Below are 19,274 nucleotides of genomic sequence, written 5' to 3'. Positions count from 1 at the left end.
AGACTCTGTTTACCAAGCACCTGGGCTCGTATCCATCTGGTGTTTCACGTATCTCAACTAAAACCAGATAATCAGAGTTATTTTCAACCAAAAACCTCTACTCGCCCTCCACCAGTGTTGGTCACATCCGGACCAGAATTCAAGGTCAAAGAGATATGTGACTCACGGTATCACCGGGCCGCCTATAATATCTCATAGACTGGAAAGGCTACTCAACCGCAGATCGGAGCTGGGAACCTGAATCTGTTGTACACGCGCCCAGTTTAGTGAAAAAGTTTCATCTATTGCACCCGGACAAACCAGGAGGGAGCGGTCCTAAGAGGGGGCATACTGTCCTGTTCTGTATGGCAGATTCTTATTCCGGGAAGTATTCCAACATGGCCGCCCTATCTGGCGATCATTTCAAACGCAACAGTCTAGATTTTCTATCCCAGAACACACTGCAACTCACTGATGTCACATCCTCCCAAACAGCTTATCAACAGAATCCTCCAAGAGTCCAGTGCGTTGCTACTCTCATAGGAGTATACAAGCGCTACCTGAGTTAGTTTGTTTGTGATTTACCTATCCTTACTTCCTTACACTTGACTCCCTTTCTGACGCTCTTCATAACCTCGCTAACCCTTCCTTCTATTCTTGATCCGCAGACCGCAACGGCAGTTCGAGAGAAATCATTACCCAATCTCGGACGATTAAAACCACGCCCCTTAGGAGCGCCGTTTCAGCCAATTTCACTTTGGTTCGGTATTCGGACCCTTGCTCTTCACAAGGTATTACGTTACGCCCCGCCTTGATCCTCCTTCCATTTGCAGTCTAGGGTACTCCGTAATCTGTTGTTCCCTTTTTCATGTTTTCCTTCTAGCGCGGTTTTTCTAGCACGATACTCCAGGCTTACAGCCACACCCCGTGAGTAGTCTCCGGGTGGCTTCCCTTGTTCACAAACCAGTAGGCGTTTGTGTTTTGTTCTTTGTTGCTCCTTTGGATTGTTGCTATTTTTTTATCATCTTTATCTATTCCTCATCTACCCTGTTTATATTTATACTGTTCTCCTTAGCCCATCTATTCAGTATTCTTGGGAACGCCAGGCGGCCTCCCCCTTCCTTCATATCTATTACCCAAGACGCCTTTCTTTCCACAAACCGGGGGTAAGATATAGAATAGAATATTACGGGGGTCTGACAGCTTGAAAGGAATCTTATCCTACTCTAACCTACTCTAATCTTTACTTTCATATCCAATCCTTAGTTACGTTCGCTAAGAAGCCTCCAACCACAGAAGGCGGAATCACATCCCGCGCAAGAACATCTCGGGGAGACAACGCTCTCTAGCAGCTCTCCGCAGGGTTTTATTCCCCGTGAGGGTTTCCCTGGGGACCTCCCGGGGATCAAGCCTTTGTGCCGGACTCCGGAGGGGCTTTCAGGGGAATTCCTAATTACTGCAGGGAAGGTCACAGAGAGATTCATTACTCGATATCACCAGTCCACGGGACATTTCTCTCCGTTAACTCAGTTCAGGTAGGTGATTTTCTGTTTTCCTTCTCTGTTCACCTAGAGCAAATCTCATTTATGCCCAACAAAGTATAATCGTTGACAGGGAGTCATGATCCCTTTTCATTAAACAGGTCATAGTTCCATTCCAGAACAATAGCACCCCCTATGGACCAGAAATCTCAACAAAACAATGATCTCAACAATCTTCTCATATACCTCATATCACTTCGATACACTACTCAGGTTTTAGCACTGTATACGCGATTCCATGATGATGATACAAAGCAGTGAGAAAGGTCGGAGCATATGGGATTTGCAGGCTGTGGAAAGATCATTGATACCTCACCAGGGGGCAGAGTTTGGAATTGACTCAACCCCCAGGGGGTGAGCTGGATGAGGTTTTTCATAGGGGGAAGTACTGGATAGTATAGCAATCCCCTCAGTTGCTCAAAATATGGCAGTTCACCAAGGTACTAAGTCATTCAATAGGGCGATGTCCCCAGCAGAAAGCAGTAGGGGAACATGGCCACCAGGACCCCAAAAGGAACCATCAGATATCTTCAGCATCTCTCTCATTCTTAGGCCTACAGTCCTCCAAGTTACAGGTATGCTCCTGAAATGCTTCACTGTAAAATAGTCAATGCACCCAGAAGCCTATTCATTATTTATTAGCTACCTTGTATTTCTTATCCACTTTTATTAAAACCGTTTCCCATGTGCTCATTTTCAAATAAACTTCATAGTACAACAGTACAGTAGTTTTGATTTCACCTAAATGGTGCGCTCCTTGTTTGTTACAGATTCCATGCCGGAAGTGGGGATATCTGCTGATTACTCATGCATTAACTCAGGTTTTAGAAGAAGCATGAGACAGCCCAGGATTACCTCAAAAGAAAACCTAAGAAGATTGTTCCAGGAGCAACGACACGGGCTGACCAAGAGAATCATATGGGCCTGCTCAGGAAAAATGCTAAAACACACAGACACTCAATTTAATATATAATTATATATCACATCACACATGGGTTTTATTCATCGGTACATATTATATAACACATTGTAAACTCCCAATTTCATCTCAAGCCGAACATAGGGCATAAACCAGGATGGAAACACCACACATACTGATAATCGCTGCAAGAGACAATAACGTCTGCATACTGTAGTCAATCTTTACCCAGCACAATACAATCTAGGTACGAATGTGTGCAGAACCCTGGCCGAGCTATGTTTGAAGGATAACATGGGAAGATACCTTGTTGCCGAGGTTGACGTTGGCCTGCTTCGAGATGAGCAGTGAGACCATGTCCACATGACCTTCTTGTGCAGAGAGGTGCATGGGCGTAATTCCCTGCAAGGACTCTGCATTGGCTGATGCCCCATATTGAAGCAGGCTGCTGGCCACCTCCATCTGGTTCTGCTTGGCAGCAATGTGCAAAGGGGTGTATCCATTCTGTGGGGGAGAATGCAAGGGAAATCAAATCAAAGGTAGGAAGATCAAGAGAAGGAAAAAGTGGATTGTGAGAGGAAGATAAGAGAGTCAGGCAAAAAGAGCAAGAAATAGAGGGCCAGAAAACAATGGGTAGCAGACACTGGAGTATGACTAGCAAAGGGTTGAACTGGAATTCGATCTGGACAGGCTTCCTACAACACACGTCATTCCATTTGCTAGCAGTGACTAAAGTCATAAGGTATTTGCATTTTTTTTAAAGCACTCACATAGCCCGGGGGCCTCGAGGCGCTGTTACAGGAACATGACTTAGTTGTGTATTTATAACGCACTTAATACCCAGAGGTTTCTAAGTGCAGACCCGGGGATCGAACCTGTCTTGCTTCGTGTCATCTTGTTTCCAAGGCGAGCACGTTGCCGCTGAGCTTTCCTCGCCGGTATGATATCCCTCCCATTACACACCCATCAGTTTTTGGAGCCAAGGTGATTCCACTTTCATCCCATGAGCAGTCACTGGAGATGGAGTTGCACAGTAACCCATCACTCCATTTTCAGGTAATTTCTGCACCTGTAACTGTATAGAGATAGGTTCTCTGCCCTTCACTTTAAAACCTCTTAAGTGCCAAGGACGAGTATGCTCGTCCTTTTTGCATAGGCTTATATAATAGCCTGGCGCTTATCGTACTGCAGGTGGAGCTGCACAGCAGCTATTCCCCAACCCCCTTTCGTATGGATGCTGTTGATAGTATTGTCCATTGGCAGTGCTCGTGAAATCTGCTCTCTGGTACTTAGTGCAAGTAGGGCAATGGCGGGGTGATTCCCTTACAGTCCCCATTTAAGTGATTACTGGAGGTGGTATGGTGCAGTGGTGTTCCCTATTGTTTTGTCCTTAAGGTTGTTATTCTATGACAAGACTGGAGGCGAGCATTATGCTTCAACTTCTTTAATTTACTACTCTTCAGCAGTTTCAAAAACTCAAAAAAACCATAACAAAACACTAAAAACAGTCTGAACAGACTTTTCTTCCATTGAACTACAATCCCCATAGTCTCTGTAGTCCATCTCCTTCCATGCTCAGCTATGACAACTTCCTGTCCCTGAGCTCCTCCTCTTTGTTTACTGCTCTTCAAGCAGGTAAGTACCTTTCTAGCTATCCTCCTACTGAATGTGGAAATTGTAATAGTTTCAGCATGTAGAGTTAGGATAGAGTGAGTAAACATATCCCTTTTGCAGGAGCAGGGACTATAGTGCAGGAATGCATATTGTTTTTATTTCTCTTCAGAGCTTTGATTTCTGCTCATGGAAGTGAAGTGCTCAGCATTTTATTAGAGCGAAAACATTGCATTTAGTCCGCAGCGAGTGTTCGGGAGACAAGCGCATTTCTTCCTCGGCACGTCTGCCCCGTGCCGTACTCACGGCACCCCTGGGGTGGCTGCCCGTGGCCGAGGAGGTGCGTACCGGCTCGGTGGAGCCGAACGAAGATAGGGACTCCTGCCCCTCCGGTGCGGAGGCGAGGCAGCGGGTCTTCGAGCGCAGCCCTCGGGGAGTCGGAGCAGGCAGCGCTCTATTGCGCCGTGGACCAAAGGCCCCCGCCTTTGCAGGGGCAGGGCCGGAGCTCGTGTGTGTTTTCACATTTGCAGTTACTCCTGTGACACGGAACGGAGCACGAGCAAGATGCCGGGCCCGGCGGTGATCGACAAGCTACGCTGTAGCATTAAAGAGCATCTGATCGAGTTCCGAGCGTAGAAGCTCGTAAAAGGACACGCGCTTAGGAGCGCGGATAAGAGCAGCGTTCAGCTGCAGTAGCAATAACAGCCTCGCTTTGCGAGCAAGGATATTGGCTGAGTTCCCACTCAGCGATCCTCGCAGGTAGTGAGGAGAATTCGAAGCACATATTAGGCTCATTTAAGTACTATTGCAAGACCAGGCGGACACATAAAAGATTTTTAAAAAAGACACTATTCTGATCAAAGGATTTATCGATTGAAAGATCCTTAGAACCTATAGTGAAAGGGCATGCAGCACACTCCCATAATGTCAGATTTTGAGTGAAGCGAAGTGGAGCAGCCTTCATACCTTGCTGCCAGCTTCAAAGAGGTGCTGGGGAGTTCACTTATAGATGCAGTGGCTCAGGGGGTCAAACCCCTACAAGATAGGCTGAAGTCCCTAGAGGCTAGGCTGAACCATCCCATAGACAACGCCGGACTGAAAGAGCGCACGCCCGCAGAACCCTCTGCATCAGGGACAATGGGCGGTACTAAGGCCCGAAAGAGGAAATCCCCTCTCGACCACCAGGGCCCTTCGGATGGGGCAAATGATAAGGCGCTTTTGCAAAGCTCTGTGAAGCATATTTGTGGCGTCAGACTGTGCCAGACCTCACGACCCCCACTCCAGGGGAGGAAGGAGATGGAGAAGAGAACCCGGGCTCGGAAGAGGAGCTGGAAGAAGGGGAACCTCACTCCCAAGATGAAGAGTAATCAAGGGAGGAGGAGGAGATCAAACCCAGCGGTGGCAAGCGACTCCGCAAAGAGAAGCACCTCAAAGAGGTGGAGGAGGATATGTTTGATCCGGACAGCATCCGGAATCCGAGATCCTCAGACTGAACAGCCCTCGCCGAGAGTGGCGCAGTATATGACCAAGAGGTTACGAAAAGCTCTGGACAAAGAGGTTCGCCAGAGACTACGAGCGGAATGCCCAAGACCGGACCTACCAGGGAAAGTGGCTGAGACGCCAGAACTGGACCCCAAAATGCTGACTTTCGTTTCGAAAATAAGCAAGGACCCGCGTAAAGCTATTGATAGATCTTGGAGGAGTTGCCAAGAGAGCGTGCTTGACCTGGCCGGGCCACTGGCAAAAATAATGGACCTGGCGGAGCAAGCCAGGGATACGGGGGAAGAAGTGGACCCCGACGCCCTACCAGGCTGGGCACAGAGGGCAGTGTGCCTTTTACGAAATGCGAACTGCGGCATCGCCTCGGAATGCCGGAGAGGCCTATTATTGAAAATTGACACAAAGCTCAGTGGTCTAGCCTCATATGAGGCTGGAGAGGCAGCTCAAGGATTGCTCTTCGGAGAAACCTTCGGCAAAGAAATGGGCCGCTTTGTCGGCACATACACATTCCTGGAGAAGGCCCAAGCTTCTATCCGCAAGATTTTTCCCAACCGTGTTTTTGGAGGGACCAGCCACCACAGGGGTCGATCGTCTGGTCGCAACCAAAGTGGAAGAAGACCGTAGAATCCCAGAGCCCAATACTGGGAGAATAGGCAGCAGGACTCCTTCTTCCCGTCCAGAGGTCGTTTTCCAAGTGGACGCAGAGGGAGAGGATCCGGCCGGGGCAAGGATTCACTGAAGGTGAGAGCAGCGTATTATCCCCCAGTGGGGGGGAGAACTGGCAAGCTCTTCAGAAACTGGCGCGCACTTTCCAGCGATGCCTGGGTGTTGCAAACAGTGCTGGGTATGCATCTAGAGTTCATACAGCCACCCGTGGCCTCACCAACAGCGCTTAGAACACGCAGAGAAGAGGCTTCTAGACCAAGAGCTAGCCCTGCTAGCGACAAAGAACGCCATAGAGAGGTGCCAGACAGACCCCGAATTTGTAAGCAATATGTTTCTGGTGCACAGAAAAGAGAAAGTGCGTCCAGTAATAAACTTAAAGGAGCTGAATGGTTGGATAGTATACTGGCATTTCAAGATGGAGGGCATCCATCAACTCCGAGACTCGCTGAGAGAGAACGATTGGTTGACGAGATTGGATTTGAAGGATGCTTACCGAACGATCCCAATAGCAGGAGATTTCAGGACTTTCCTAGCTTTTCGCTGGAAAGAACAGCTTTGGAGATTCAAGACTATGCCCTTCGGGCTTGCTTCAGCGCCATGGGCCTTTACCAAGGTAATGAAGCCGATAGCGGCAGCAATAAGGGAGAAAGGAATAAGACTGATCATTTACCTAGACGACCTGCTGCTTCTAGCAGAGGACCGAGAGACCCTCAGGTATCAGACAAGATGGGCCAGGACCTGCTATCATCCCTAGGATTTTTGGTGAACATAGAGAAGTCAGACACCGAACCAGCGCAAAGGCTGGACTTTCTGGGCTTCATCCTGGACACCAGGAAAGCAACACTCGAACTTCCAGCTCGGAAGATCCGCGACATCAAGAGGGAATTGAGAGGATGCCTGTAACGTCAGGTAGTGTCCCTCCGAACTCTAGCAAGGATTGTGGGGCTGTTAGCAGCTTCTATTCAAGCCATATTTCCAGGACCGTTACATTATGGAGCATTGCAGAGATTAAAATAAGACATCTGCAGCAAGGACTGGGATACCATCAATCGGTGCCATTGGACCAGGAATCCAGGACGGAACTGGAATGGTGGTTAAAGAATATGGACGCCTGGAATGGGCACGCCATTTTCAGAGACAGACCGGATCTGATTATAGAATCCAACGCCAGCCGACAGGGCTGGGGCGCAAGGTGCAGAGACCTGCAGAGAGAGGGGAAATGGAGCGAGGAGGAACTCCAGTTACACATAAACTGTCTGAGGTTGCTAGCAGGATCTTTTGCAATCAGGGGCTTCACAAAAGGGAAAACGAGATTGTGCGCCCTATTAAAGATGGACAACATATCGGCGGTACGATACATAAACCACCTAGGCAGCACCAAATCCAGAATGCTAGCTGAGCTAGCAAAGGACTTTTGGCACTTCTGCCTGCAGTCAGAGACGTCAGTCACAGCGGAGTACCTTCCCGGAACGCTGAACGTAATAGCGGATTGGAACTCACGGTACCTCCCGGATTCCAGCGATTGGAGGCTGGATCCAGTAGTGTTTCGGAGGATGACCGAGAGATGGGGTCCGATAATCATAGATCTCTTTGCATCCCGGTTGAACGTCCAGACGGCAGAATATTACAGCTGGAGGCTGGACCCGGGAGCTTGAGGGACGGATGCGTTTCTGCAGGAATGGAGCTGGGGTCCGCACTACGCTTTTCCCCCATTCATGATGCTGAGCAGAGTTCTAGCGAAGTGTCGGAGGGAGAAAGCAGAGTTGCTTTTGATAGCACCAGGCTGGAAGTCGCAAGTGTGGTTCCCGACTCTTATGGAGCTGGCAGTGGATTATCCGAGGATACTCCCAGAAGGAGAGCACCTGCTCACGGACCCAGCTGGCTCGTATCACCCTCTGAGAGTGAGGGAGACACTCCCACTCATCGCGTGCAGGATATCAGGCGACGCTGGGCTTGGGCATTCCGTCCACGAGAAGGAGCTACGACGCGGCTTGGGCCAAATGGACTGGCTGGTGCAAGGGGAGAGGTGTTCATCCCATTTCTACACCTGTAGTAATGATTCTGAACTTTTTAGCACAACTATTGCAAGGTGGTAAAGCATTCTGGAGTGTACAGGTCTGCCATTTCCGCGGGACACCTCCCTATCGAGGGTGTCCCAGCAGCTGAGCATCTAGCAGTAGTGAGGCTCATTCGAGGAGCCAAATTTAGAGTACCCCCGGGACCTCGATATAAAACAGTTTGGGATGTGCTAATAGTGCTTAAGCTATTGGAGAGTTGGCCAGGGAACAGATATTTATCTCTGAAGCAATTGTCAGGAAAGCTAGCGATGTTTTTGTGTCTAGTTTCTTGTAAACAAGTGTCAGACGTGAGGGCCCTAGAAGTAGATAGAAAAGCATTCGGGCCAGAAGGGGTAACATTTACGATAGTGGGAAGAACTAAGACAGGGACATCCTCAGTATACTACCCTTATTTCCAGAGTAGACCAAAATGGTGCGTAGCAAGCTGCGTGAGAGAGTATGAGAGCAGGACGGCGGAACACAGAGAAGCAAATACTAAGCAATTGCTTATAGCGCGTAGGAAGCCTTTCAAAGGGGTATCCACAGCTACTATCGCCAGATGAGTCAAAGAAGTCATGCGCGCAGCAGGAATAGATGTGGAGAAGTATGGAGCGCATTCGGTGCGATGAGCAATGGCATCTAAAGCATTTAAGACAGGAGTATCTCTTAGAGATATTATGCTAACAGCAGACTGGTCGAATGATCGAACTTTTAAAGAATTCTATTTCAAGCCGACTGAGAGTTTGGCGGTCGCAGTGTTGGGAAGCTTTGAACAAGCATAATGCTCGCCTCCAGTCTTGTCACAGAATAAAGATTAGCCCTTCTAGTTGCGCAGGGAGTATTAATTCTATTAAAGACTAGGAGGCGAGCATTAAATTCCCGCTCAAGCTATGTATTGCACAGGATGTTGATTTATTGCATGTAATAAAAATGTGATGATATGGGCAAAACATGGACACCACCCTGATTTCTCTGCTTTGTATTATTCCTAGGAGAGGAGCAGAAGAACAATTGAATTTGGAGACTAGCAGAGTAGTGGCCAGGAGCCGAGGAAGTTCGACATTCGGTTTGGAGTGGTTCATGTCTTTGCCAGTTGCAGGACTTTGTGTGGAATTCTCACAGTAACTTTTCAGAGCGAGTAAAAGAGAGGAGGAGCTCAGGGACAGGAAGTGGTCATAGCTGAGCATGGAAGGAGATGGACTACAGAGACTATGGGGATTGTAGTTCAATGGAAGAAAAGTCTGTTCAGACTGTTTTCAGTGTTTTGTTATGGTTTTTTGAGTTTGTTGAAACTGCTGAAGAGTAGTAAATTAAAGAAGGTGAAGCATAATGCTCGCCTCCTAGTCTTTAATAGAATTAATACTCCCTGCGCAGCTAGCAGGGGTAGTCTTTATGGTAGATGGAGACGAGTGGTGGGTAATTGCCTGCTTTCAAAGCTAGTGATAGCTGATGGATGGAGTTGTACAGTGACTCTGACCCAACATCCCCATAACTTCTGCCCAAGCAGAAAGAAGCCCCTTTCCATTTACCCTAGCTGAGCTGTGTGGGGAGCCTCCTTTCGAGAGTAGCAGCTTCACAATGTCCAGGTGGTTGTGGTGTACAGCAACATGCAGCGGCGTCAGCCCATTCTAGAGGAAGGGTAAAAACACAATGTAATACCTGTAACTGAGAAACCCTACTTACTACTTAGCAAAAGTGCCTCTTTTATGTCTTAGCATGACCAATGTATACCCTGTAGTTTCTTCGCATAAAAACATCTTGACAAATGTCATAAAGAAACGCAAATCCTAAGAGGTGCTGATGTTTTCAATTACCTGGGAGGAAGATTGAAAGATGCAGAGAGAAGGTGGTGGAAAAAAAGGAAACAATATCATGCAAACAATTACCACATGGAAAGGCAGACACAGTGAGTGTGAGCACTGAGGGGTGCGGCCAATGAGTGGTTGCCCAAGACAATATTCTGCACCTAGTAAGGAGGGAGACATGTCCTCCATCACTCTTAGCGATCTCGACACACTGTGACTATAGGCCTTGGCTCTCAATTAGTATGTTTAATTTATTTACATATGTCACTTAGTATGGACATGGTCAGTGGTGTCAAAGTACTGCTGTGACACAGCTATAGGAAGGGAAACCTGGACTTATCACATTTATTTGGGAAAAGGGGGGAGATTAATGCTGGAAAACGCATAAAACGAAACTACAAAATAAACCTCCCCTTCAGATGACATGACCATAACGTAATGTAGATCACCTCTGATTCCCAGAGACTACACTATATTGAAATTAAAGAAAAAACATGTGTTACAATCACACTAAGCAATATATACAATTCCATGAACATTTAAGTCATAACACACCCATTGAGATAATCTTTGCTTATTTACAATCAGTGCCTATGACCAGTATTAATCCTAACAAGTATATCCTAAAATGTATTTATTTATTTAATGTATTTATTTATATACAGGAGAAACAATGCTCTTTTGATCATAAAAGAACGTACAATAGATAAGAAATCAAATTTGACAGGAAGCAGTAAGCTTCTAACAATGGGGTGAGTTTGAGAGACATTCTGACCAGGTTGTGGAGGGGAGTAAATGGAGCAGTCACCGGGGGCAATACATTACTGGAGATACTTAGATTAAAGACAACCAACATTGGACATTTTTAAGTGCAGGTAGGCGGTACGGCCAGCTGTGCTCGGGGTTTGACCATGATGGGTGAAGAGCTAGAATGGAGGCAGAGGAAGTGAGAGAAAGAGGCAGTTTAGAGGCGAGGGAAACATGTTATCTAGCAGGCAGATGAGTGGTAGGTTAATACAGGAAATTACTTATTTTTGGATTTTCAGAGATTGTCATTGTAAATTAATTCAGATAATTCTCAATTGCCTCTGTCTCAAGTAACCATGGAAACGCCTAATATGTTTCTTTCCCTATAGCACTTGACATTCTTCTATAGCCCAAATATAGGGGAATGGGTAGATTTTATCAGATGGCAGCATCGCTTGATGCATAGTGAATGTTTCACAAAAATTACTGTGAAGGCAAGGTAGAAGAAAATATCCATTCATAGCCGAGTCTTGCCTAGTAGAGATTTACAGTCTGTGATTATACTAATTGCATACTACTTTTGTTTGCATAGACCACATACTACTTTAGTATCTAAAACCAGTTTTGCCTTCCAAATGATGGCTTGGCAATACAAACTACTTTATCAGCTTTATTGGGCACTCAAAAAGATGGTGAGGCTTGGACTCCTTGAAATAATTGCCTGCTGGTATTGGATTCGCCGAAGTGTACATTTCTGAAATATGCTCCCAGATTGCCCTATGGCCAAAGGGTTCTGGGATGAGAATGGCAAAATAGATTTGGTGAGAAATATGGGTCGCAATCTTTGCACCCAGGACTTTATTCCAAGGTGCTAAAATCCATATTGATAAGTTTGGTGAGCCATACCAGGTGATAACGGTCCAATGCCCACGTTAAAGGCCAAGTGCATAATATTAACACCCTTAAAATCCTATCAAACATGTAATTACATATATCCGAAGCCGCCAGCACAATTTTCTCCAGTGACGCCATTGACCTACAGGCATATGCAAGGAACAGCAGAGCTGCAAAATGTAAACTCTTAATTACTTATGTAAAAATAATTTAAAAAATGTCAATTAGAAAGCATTTGTAATCATATTTGATGTGTAGAATGGGGGGCAATGCAGAATCTGTGGGAGGAACTAACATATTTATCAGAAAGAACATCACCAGAGGTAATTTGTTCTTTTATTAGATACATTCCTCCCAAAGATTATTCAACTCCTAAGAGTCTCACAGAGATGTATCTGGAAAAATCCTGAGGTGGGAAAGCTGAAAGAATGCCCATTAAAAAACATTGTTCTGAAGGACTGATATACCCACTTTAACATCCTTTGACATCAGGGAATCAAGATGGTGGTTCTTTTTGAAGTTGTGTAACAATGGCAATGTGGCCACCTGAAAGATGTTTCACGGCACCACATCCCTTTTTAAAAGAGAAGTAGCCACCTGGCCCCTTATGGAATGTGCTCTTAACCCTGCTTTTACTTCCTTGTCGGCCAATTCAATGCACCATTTTATATAGAGAGCAATCCATTATGAAATTGTTGTGTTTGTTGTGTCTCCATTTCTTGTGACCTGCTAATCACACGAACAACTAGTCACCAAGCCGAAAGCCCTTAGTCCCAGGCAAATGCAATTTTAAGGCTCTCTTCAGACCTAACCCGTGAAAGCTTTCCTCTGCTTTTGACAGATGTGGGTGAGGAAATAATACCAGAAGATGAATATTTTGCTTCAGGTAGAATTCTGATACTATTTTGTGGAAGAGGGAAGGCTTGACTGCCAAAGTAATTTTTTTCTGTTGTAAACTGAAACAGGGGAGGAGAAGCCAAATGTTCCTGGAGGTCTGCCCCTCTTCTCGCAGACGTGTGGGCAGCCAAAAAGCCACTTTAAATTAAAGAAGCTGCAAAGGTCAAAAACGCGTAAACTCAAATGGAATAACCCTGAGAAATTTGAGGATATGATATGATAGGTTATTTATAACGCGCTTAATACCCAGAGGTTTCTAAGTGCCGACCCAGGGATTGAACCTGTGGTGCTCTGTGTCGTTGTGCTTCCAAGGCGAGCAAGTTGCCCCTGAGCTATCTTCCCGAGACCAAATTAAGGTCCAAGCAGGGAACAACAAATTGCTTATGTGAATAGATATAAGTGAGCCTTTTCAGGAATTGAACCATGGCAACTGAAAAATATGATTGTTGATCAGATGTCATCTTAAAAATTGAGGGTGCCACCAAATAGCCTTTAACTGTACCAATACTATGATCTGACTTGGTCAAAGACAGTACTAACTCCCAAACTGTTCTAGTGGTGCATGACTGAGTTGTGCTCACTTTCCCAACTCCAAATGTCAAACTCGTGCCAGCGACAAGCATAGATGGATGTGGTGGATGGACACCTTTCACAGATCATCACAACAAGAAGTTCCTCCGAGAGATCCCAATACTTGTAATTCAACGTCTCAATAGTCAGGCATGCAGACACAGCATCCTGGAATTGGGGTGAAGCATTCTTCTGCAAGCATGCGTCAGCAGATCTTACCTCACTCGGATCCTCCACAGAGGGTTAATGGCCATATCTGGCAGGACTTTGTATTAGGCCCTCTGTGCCCAGACCAGAACGATAAAGATGGAGAAATTACTTACCGGCAATGTTTTTTTCTATGGATTCTTCTCCCGCACATTCCTCATCAGATAGATATCCATTCCAGTGTCAACTGCTTGGGCAAAAACTTCGACAGGGGGCATAGTACGACAACCGTCGATCCTTCTTGACTCCATTGTGCCACTCATCGACTCTGGATGTGATGTCGGCCGCTGTATATATACTACGTCACTACGCCCCCGTACCTTAGTTCCAAATCTTTTTTCCACCTGAGCTCAGCAATCGCGGAGGAAGAATCCAAAGATTTCTTTATTTTTGAGGAACAGAATTGGAACGAAAACTGTGAATGACAGCATTACCAAAGGAAAGGCCCACAACTGTGCCTGATACCCCACAATTCACACTTCGTTCAGTAAGAAGACGCTAACTATCTAAAGACTGCAGACCACTTTCATAATGGGGTCAGATTGGAGGTGATGAGTAATATCATCACCTCCCATCCGCCGCTTCAAAATGTCCACAGCAGACGGGGGAAGCTTTTCGGTCAATGCCCCTTCACTCTGGAACTCCTTGCCTCCAAATATTAGAGATGAATGCTCCTACAATACCTTCAAGAAACTTGTGAAAACCTGGCTTTTCAACAAATAATGGCAATCTATACTGATTTATCGCAGTCATCAATTGATGTCTTTTTATTTCCTCTGTAGAAGTGCACTGCTTGATTATTCATTGATATTACTTGCTGTAACCATGCTTCTTCTGTACAAATGCTGTGATATCCTTGGTTTTAGGCGTTACATAAATGTTATAAATAAATCAATAAATCTGCGGGAGTAGAATCCATAGAAAGAACATTACTGGTAAGTAATTTCTCCTTCAATGGATTGCTTTCTCATCAGATAGACTCCCAAAGTAGTATAGAGTGCTGTGACGGAATGAAAGTCCTTAAACAAGGAAGCTCTGCAAAACCGCCCTGCCAAAAGGGGTGTCCGCACCACAGGCCACGTCCAGGCAGTAGTGCTGGTGAATGTGTATAAAGGCGACCACATCGCCCCCGGCAAATATCCTTCAGTGGAACACCCTTGTAATGCAGAAGATGCCGCCATGCTCCTGGTGGAATGTGCCCTGATGCCTCATGGCAGATCTTTCCCCGCTTTCTGGTAACACTCTGCAATGCATAGTGTTATCCACGTAGAGCTTGTCTGTTATGACACAGCCAACCCCTTTCTGGAAATAGAGAAGGCCACAAAGAGTAGGTCATGGAGCCTGAAATTCAACTGTCCTTGCCACATAAAAGCTGAGAGTCCTCTTAGGGTCCAACATGTGCAGCCTATCCTCAACCTTGGAAGGGTGAGGGGGAGGGTGAAACACTGGCAAGTCGAGGTTAGAATCCAGGCTGTATATTCAGTGAGAACTTCTCTTTAAAAATCCTGAAGAAGGCTGGTTTACAGGATAGCGCCTGTAGCTCAATGACATGTCTGGTCGATGTGATTGCCGCCAGAAAGGCAGTTTTCACAATAAGTAGTCTGACAGAACATGAGTGCATGGGTCCAAACGGAGCCGCCATCAGCAATGTAAGAACCAAGTTAAGGTCTCAGCCCAGAACCAGAAATGGTTTGGGCAGAAACATATTTACAAGGCCCTTCAGGAATTGGGTCATAACCGGGATTGTGAAGAAAGATCCTTGATCTGGAGACAGCTTAAAAACAGACAAAACCACTGAATAGCCTTTGACTGGGCCAACCTTAAGGCCAGAGGAGGCCAGTGATAAAAGGAAGTCCATCACTGAAGTGGTGGGACAAGTGACAGGATCTATCCTGCGTTCCCTGCACCACGCCTCAAATCTTCTCCATATGCACGCATACAGAGATCTGGTAGATGGTCTGCGTGCGGCCAATAAAACCTCAAATACCTATTCTGAGAGGACCAAGTAATCATAACTCATGCTCTCAAGTGCCATGCATGTAGGTTGAGGGAGTACCCCACCTTCCGACTGGGATAGGCAGTCTGGCCATCGAGGCAACCGTAGAGGGGGGCAGATGATCAATCCTAGGAGTTCTGAGTACCATGTTCACCCATTCTGGGGCGATCAAGATCACGGTGTCAAGAAACCTCCTCAACCACCTGAGAACCCATGGGATGAAAGGTATCAGAGAAGGCATAGTGGAGGTCGAAGACCCTTTCCACTAGGAATGCATCCCTCAGTGCGCAATTCACTGGGAATTCCCTCGAGCAAAACTGTCTGCACTCCAAATTGGACCTCGTGTGGCAAACAGATCCACTGTTGCAGTACCCCACTGAGGGACCATCTCCTCAACTTCCTCAAGAACCTCCTGGCACACTACCCACTCATGAGAGACTATGCTCTGCTTGCTCAGAGCGTCCACCAGCCTTTTCTCTGCTAGATGGACAGCCAAAGCAGATATCTGGTTCTCCAGCAACCAGAACCATAGTTGCATCACCTCCTTGCAAAAGGGCAGGGACTGAACACCCCCGTTTGTTCAGGTAGGGCATGATCACCAAATTGTCCATCATAACCAAGACGTGCTTCCCTTTGAGAGAAGGCACAAAGGCTATCGGCCTGTTGATATGCCACCGGCTCTCCACTGGTGACCAAACCCGTTCACATGCAGATCTCTGCAGTGGGCGCCCCAACCCTTCAATGATGCATCCGTAACCACTTGGGCCTGGGGCCATGGATGCCAAAAGGGTTCTCCCGTCCTCAGGTTGCTGGCCACTGACCTCGACACTTTGAGGATGTCCTTCATGGCATTTAAGTACTGGGTCAACACAGCAGCCCTATGGAAAGGGGAATTTTTAGCCTTCATACCGCATGGAGACACATACATATATTCATACAAAGGAACATTTTCTTAAATTAAGAAATATGTACCTTGGTTGGGACAACTGAGTTAGTAGTTCTGAAAAAATGGACCTATACTCTGCATTTATTGTAACTTTCACGTGTATGTTACTTTATATTCGTAATAAGTAATGGAGATTTCACAAGGTGTATGAAAGATCTGCTGTTTTTAACTAACTTGTGATGATTTGTTTTATGATGTGTTGGCGCAATTTATAATAAAGATAGTTTTTGATATAAGTTACAATCTCTGCACAGTGTAGGTACATTTTTTCAGGACTATTCACTCAGTTCTTCCAACCAGGGTACACATTTCTTAATTTAAGAAAGTCTTCCTTTATATGAATATATTTAACTACTGGGACCATTGATCCATCAGTAGCCATTGCAGAGATTGCATGTGCTGCTTGGCCTCTGGCACCAGAAAATGCAGGAAGCCATGAGACCTAAGAGGCGGAGGAAGGAGGCCGCTGGTAAGCTGTCGTGGAAGAGTTCTGCGTTGGTGAAACGTGGGACTTCTGTAAGTTTAGGGAGAAGCCCAACCTGTGTAGCAGTGAGCAGGTGTCCTCGAGCTGAGTGGATACTTGCTTTGGCAACTTCCCCCAGATCAGCTAGTCATCCAGGTATAGAAATACATGGACATCGGATCTCCTGAGGTATGTCCCCACCACTGCTATCAGCTTGGTGAAGAACCTGGGCGTGGAGGTTAGCCCAAAGGGGAGCACCTTCAATTGGTAATGAGTGTACCCTATGCAAGGGTGTCCATAATTACGCTCACACCAGAATAAATACACCCCTGTAGGAAAATAAGGCAAAAAGTCTATCTTCTAAGGATAACAAGTTTTATCTTACAAAATGAGGATGGTAGCAAAGGACTCTGCTGTCTGAACAGTCTTCTCCTGTCCCTCTTCCGTTCCTTCCTGCCAAAGTGGTGCCAGGCAGGGGTTTATATAGTCCTGTCTTGCTGTAGTGGCATCACTGGATATAACCCATAGCTTCATCCCAAACCATCCTTCTTCCATACTTGGGATGCTCCAAAGCCTTCTTTTCTTCATTGTTAGTGGTTTCTGTCAGACAATTTCCATTCATTCTATCCATATTTCACTCTTCCTGCTAATGTTATCCGGGCCCTATAGGTTCCCCCACACTAGTAATATATCCAACTCTGCATTTTGTCGCACAGAACATGTAATTCCGATTCTTAGCCTGCATGGACCCTTGACGGACAGTAGACAGCTGGCGAGTCACTCCATGTGTTGCCAGTGCTAGCCTTAGTGACGAACACCGCGGAAGCGCCTGTAGTTAATTTTAGAATCTCATAGGCCTCATTCCGTTCTAGGAAGGAGCTTGACTCATCTATAGCATGTAAGATTTTTACAGTGCCTAGGATCTGACATTACAAATCTTCCAGCTAATAGTTAATTGCACCTTACATTTTGGACAATAACTGACATTTTCAGTGCCTGCCCATGTCTGTGTATGTTATTATATTTGCATGAGAGAGCCTTACCAGAACCCCTCATATCGCCTAGTCCATTATAGCGCCTAAAAGAGGTGTTGCCTAATTCTAAAGCGCTTGGGGGTGCGTGAGGACCCTGGTTCCTTCCCAACTCCTATGACAAATCGGATTTGTCACCAGGCCCCCCTGTAGAATATCAACAATTATCATAGTCTAACAAAGATTTTACCACCAGTCCAAACAGGGATATTTTGAACATAACAATAAAGGTTTGGGACCGCCAGTATCTTGATCAAAGAAAATCTGTCAATTACAGCAATTGGGAATTCTTTTTTTAAAATTAATTTTTATTGGCATTTTCAAAACATAAACAATGACAACTCCCCCCTCCCAACCCTCCTTCCCTTCCCTCTTTGCCCAACCCTGACCCCCCTCTCCACCTGCCCCGGGACCTCACCCTCTATTCCCTCCTCCCACTCTCCCCATTCCCCTGGCATTGCGAAGTCTGGTCCAAGTGACCTCTCCCACCCACCACTGTCCTGTACCTCTCCTCGAGTTCCGTTGCTCTGGGGGGTCACACCCCCACCTCCCAGCTCTTCTGGATGCGGGCAGGCCCAGCATTTGCCCTTGGTTACACCAGCCCCAAAAGTATCATCCTCCTCGGACACCATGATACTCTTGAGTCCTGTTGCATGTATTTCAGGATTATATCCCCCTCCGCGAGAAATGTCTGATGTTCCCCCTGGATTGAGTAAGTGACCCATTCAAGTGCTACAAAATCCCAAATCTTCCCTACCCATTCATGTGCCAAGGGGGTGTTCCCTCTGTTTCCACTTCTGGGCCAGTACCAATGTTTCTGCCACCATCAAAATAACATAGGCCTTTCTTTGCGCTTTTGTCAGTAGAGACTCCATCTCCCCTCCCACACCCAAGAGGGCAGGCCACCTGCTGACCGCCTGAGGAGTCCCAAAAATGTTGACCAACAATGTTCAGACCATGTCCCAATCTGGAAGAATAATTGGGAATTCCCACCCGACATGCTTCCACATCCCCACTTCTTCACATTCCCTCCAACATGTGTTTGGGACCGCTGGGTAAAATGTATATATTCTCTCCAGGGTGAGGTGCCATAGAACCATCAGCTAGTCCACATTTCCTGCATTTGGACCGCCCTTGCAAGTTTGGGAATGTGTGTCCATAGTAGGGACCACTGGTCTGCCTCGACAGGATGCCCCACTGCCTCCTCCCATTGCTCCATGTAGCGCCATCTATGCGGCTCCACCCCCTCCTTAAAAACCCCATAGATTGCCCCCACTATGTGCTTGGACCCTGCATCCGTAGTTATATACTTTTCAAAGGGGGTGAGTTCCCTTGTGGCTGCCGTTCTAACCTCTGGGAATATAAGCCAGTGCATCAGCTGGAAATACTTAAATCTTTCCCCTTCTGCAAGCCCAAAATCGTGCTTGCACTGGGAAAAGGACTTC

General features: G+C 46.4%; 1 protein-coding gene across 8 annotated transcripts in view; it reads right to left on the bottom strand.

Annotated features, from left to right (window-relative positions):
• ANK1 (ankyrin 1) overlaps positions 1 to 19,274 on the bottom strand; it is a 2,823,483-nt gene that overhangs the window by 1,606,112 nt on the left and 1,198,097 nt on the right. For all 8 annotated transcript variants that reach the window (XM_069617665.1, XM_069617670.1, XM_069617666.1 and 5 more), the window contains 2 exons: positions 9,803 to 9,901; positions 2,746 to 2,943 (listed from right to left, as the gene is read on the bottom strand). In XM_069617665.1, coding sequence (XP_069473766.1) covers positions 2,746 to 2,943; positions 9,803 to 9,901 — 297 coding nt within the window. The remainder of the gene's footprint in view (positions 1 to 2,745; positions 2,944 to 9,802; positions 9,902 to 19,274) is intronic.

Source organism: Ambystoma mexicanum, chromosome 10 (genome assembly GCF_040938575.1).
Source record: "Ambystoma mexicanum isolate Mex_15411 chromosome 10, UKY_AmexF1_1, whole genome shotgun sequence".
Classification (NCBI taxonomy): domain Eukaryota; kingdom Metazoa; phylum Chordata; class Amphibia; order Caudata; family Ambystomatidae; genus Ambystoma; species Ambystoma mexicanum.
This window is presented reverse-complemented; position numbering and strand designations above follow the sequence as displayed.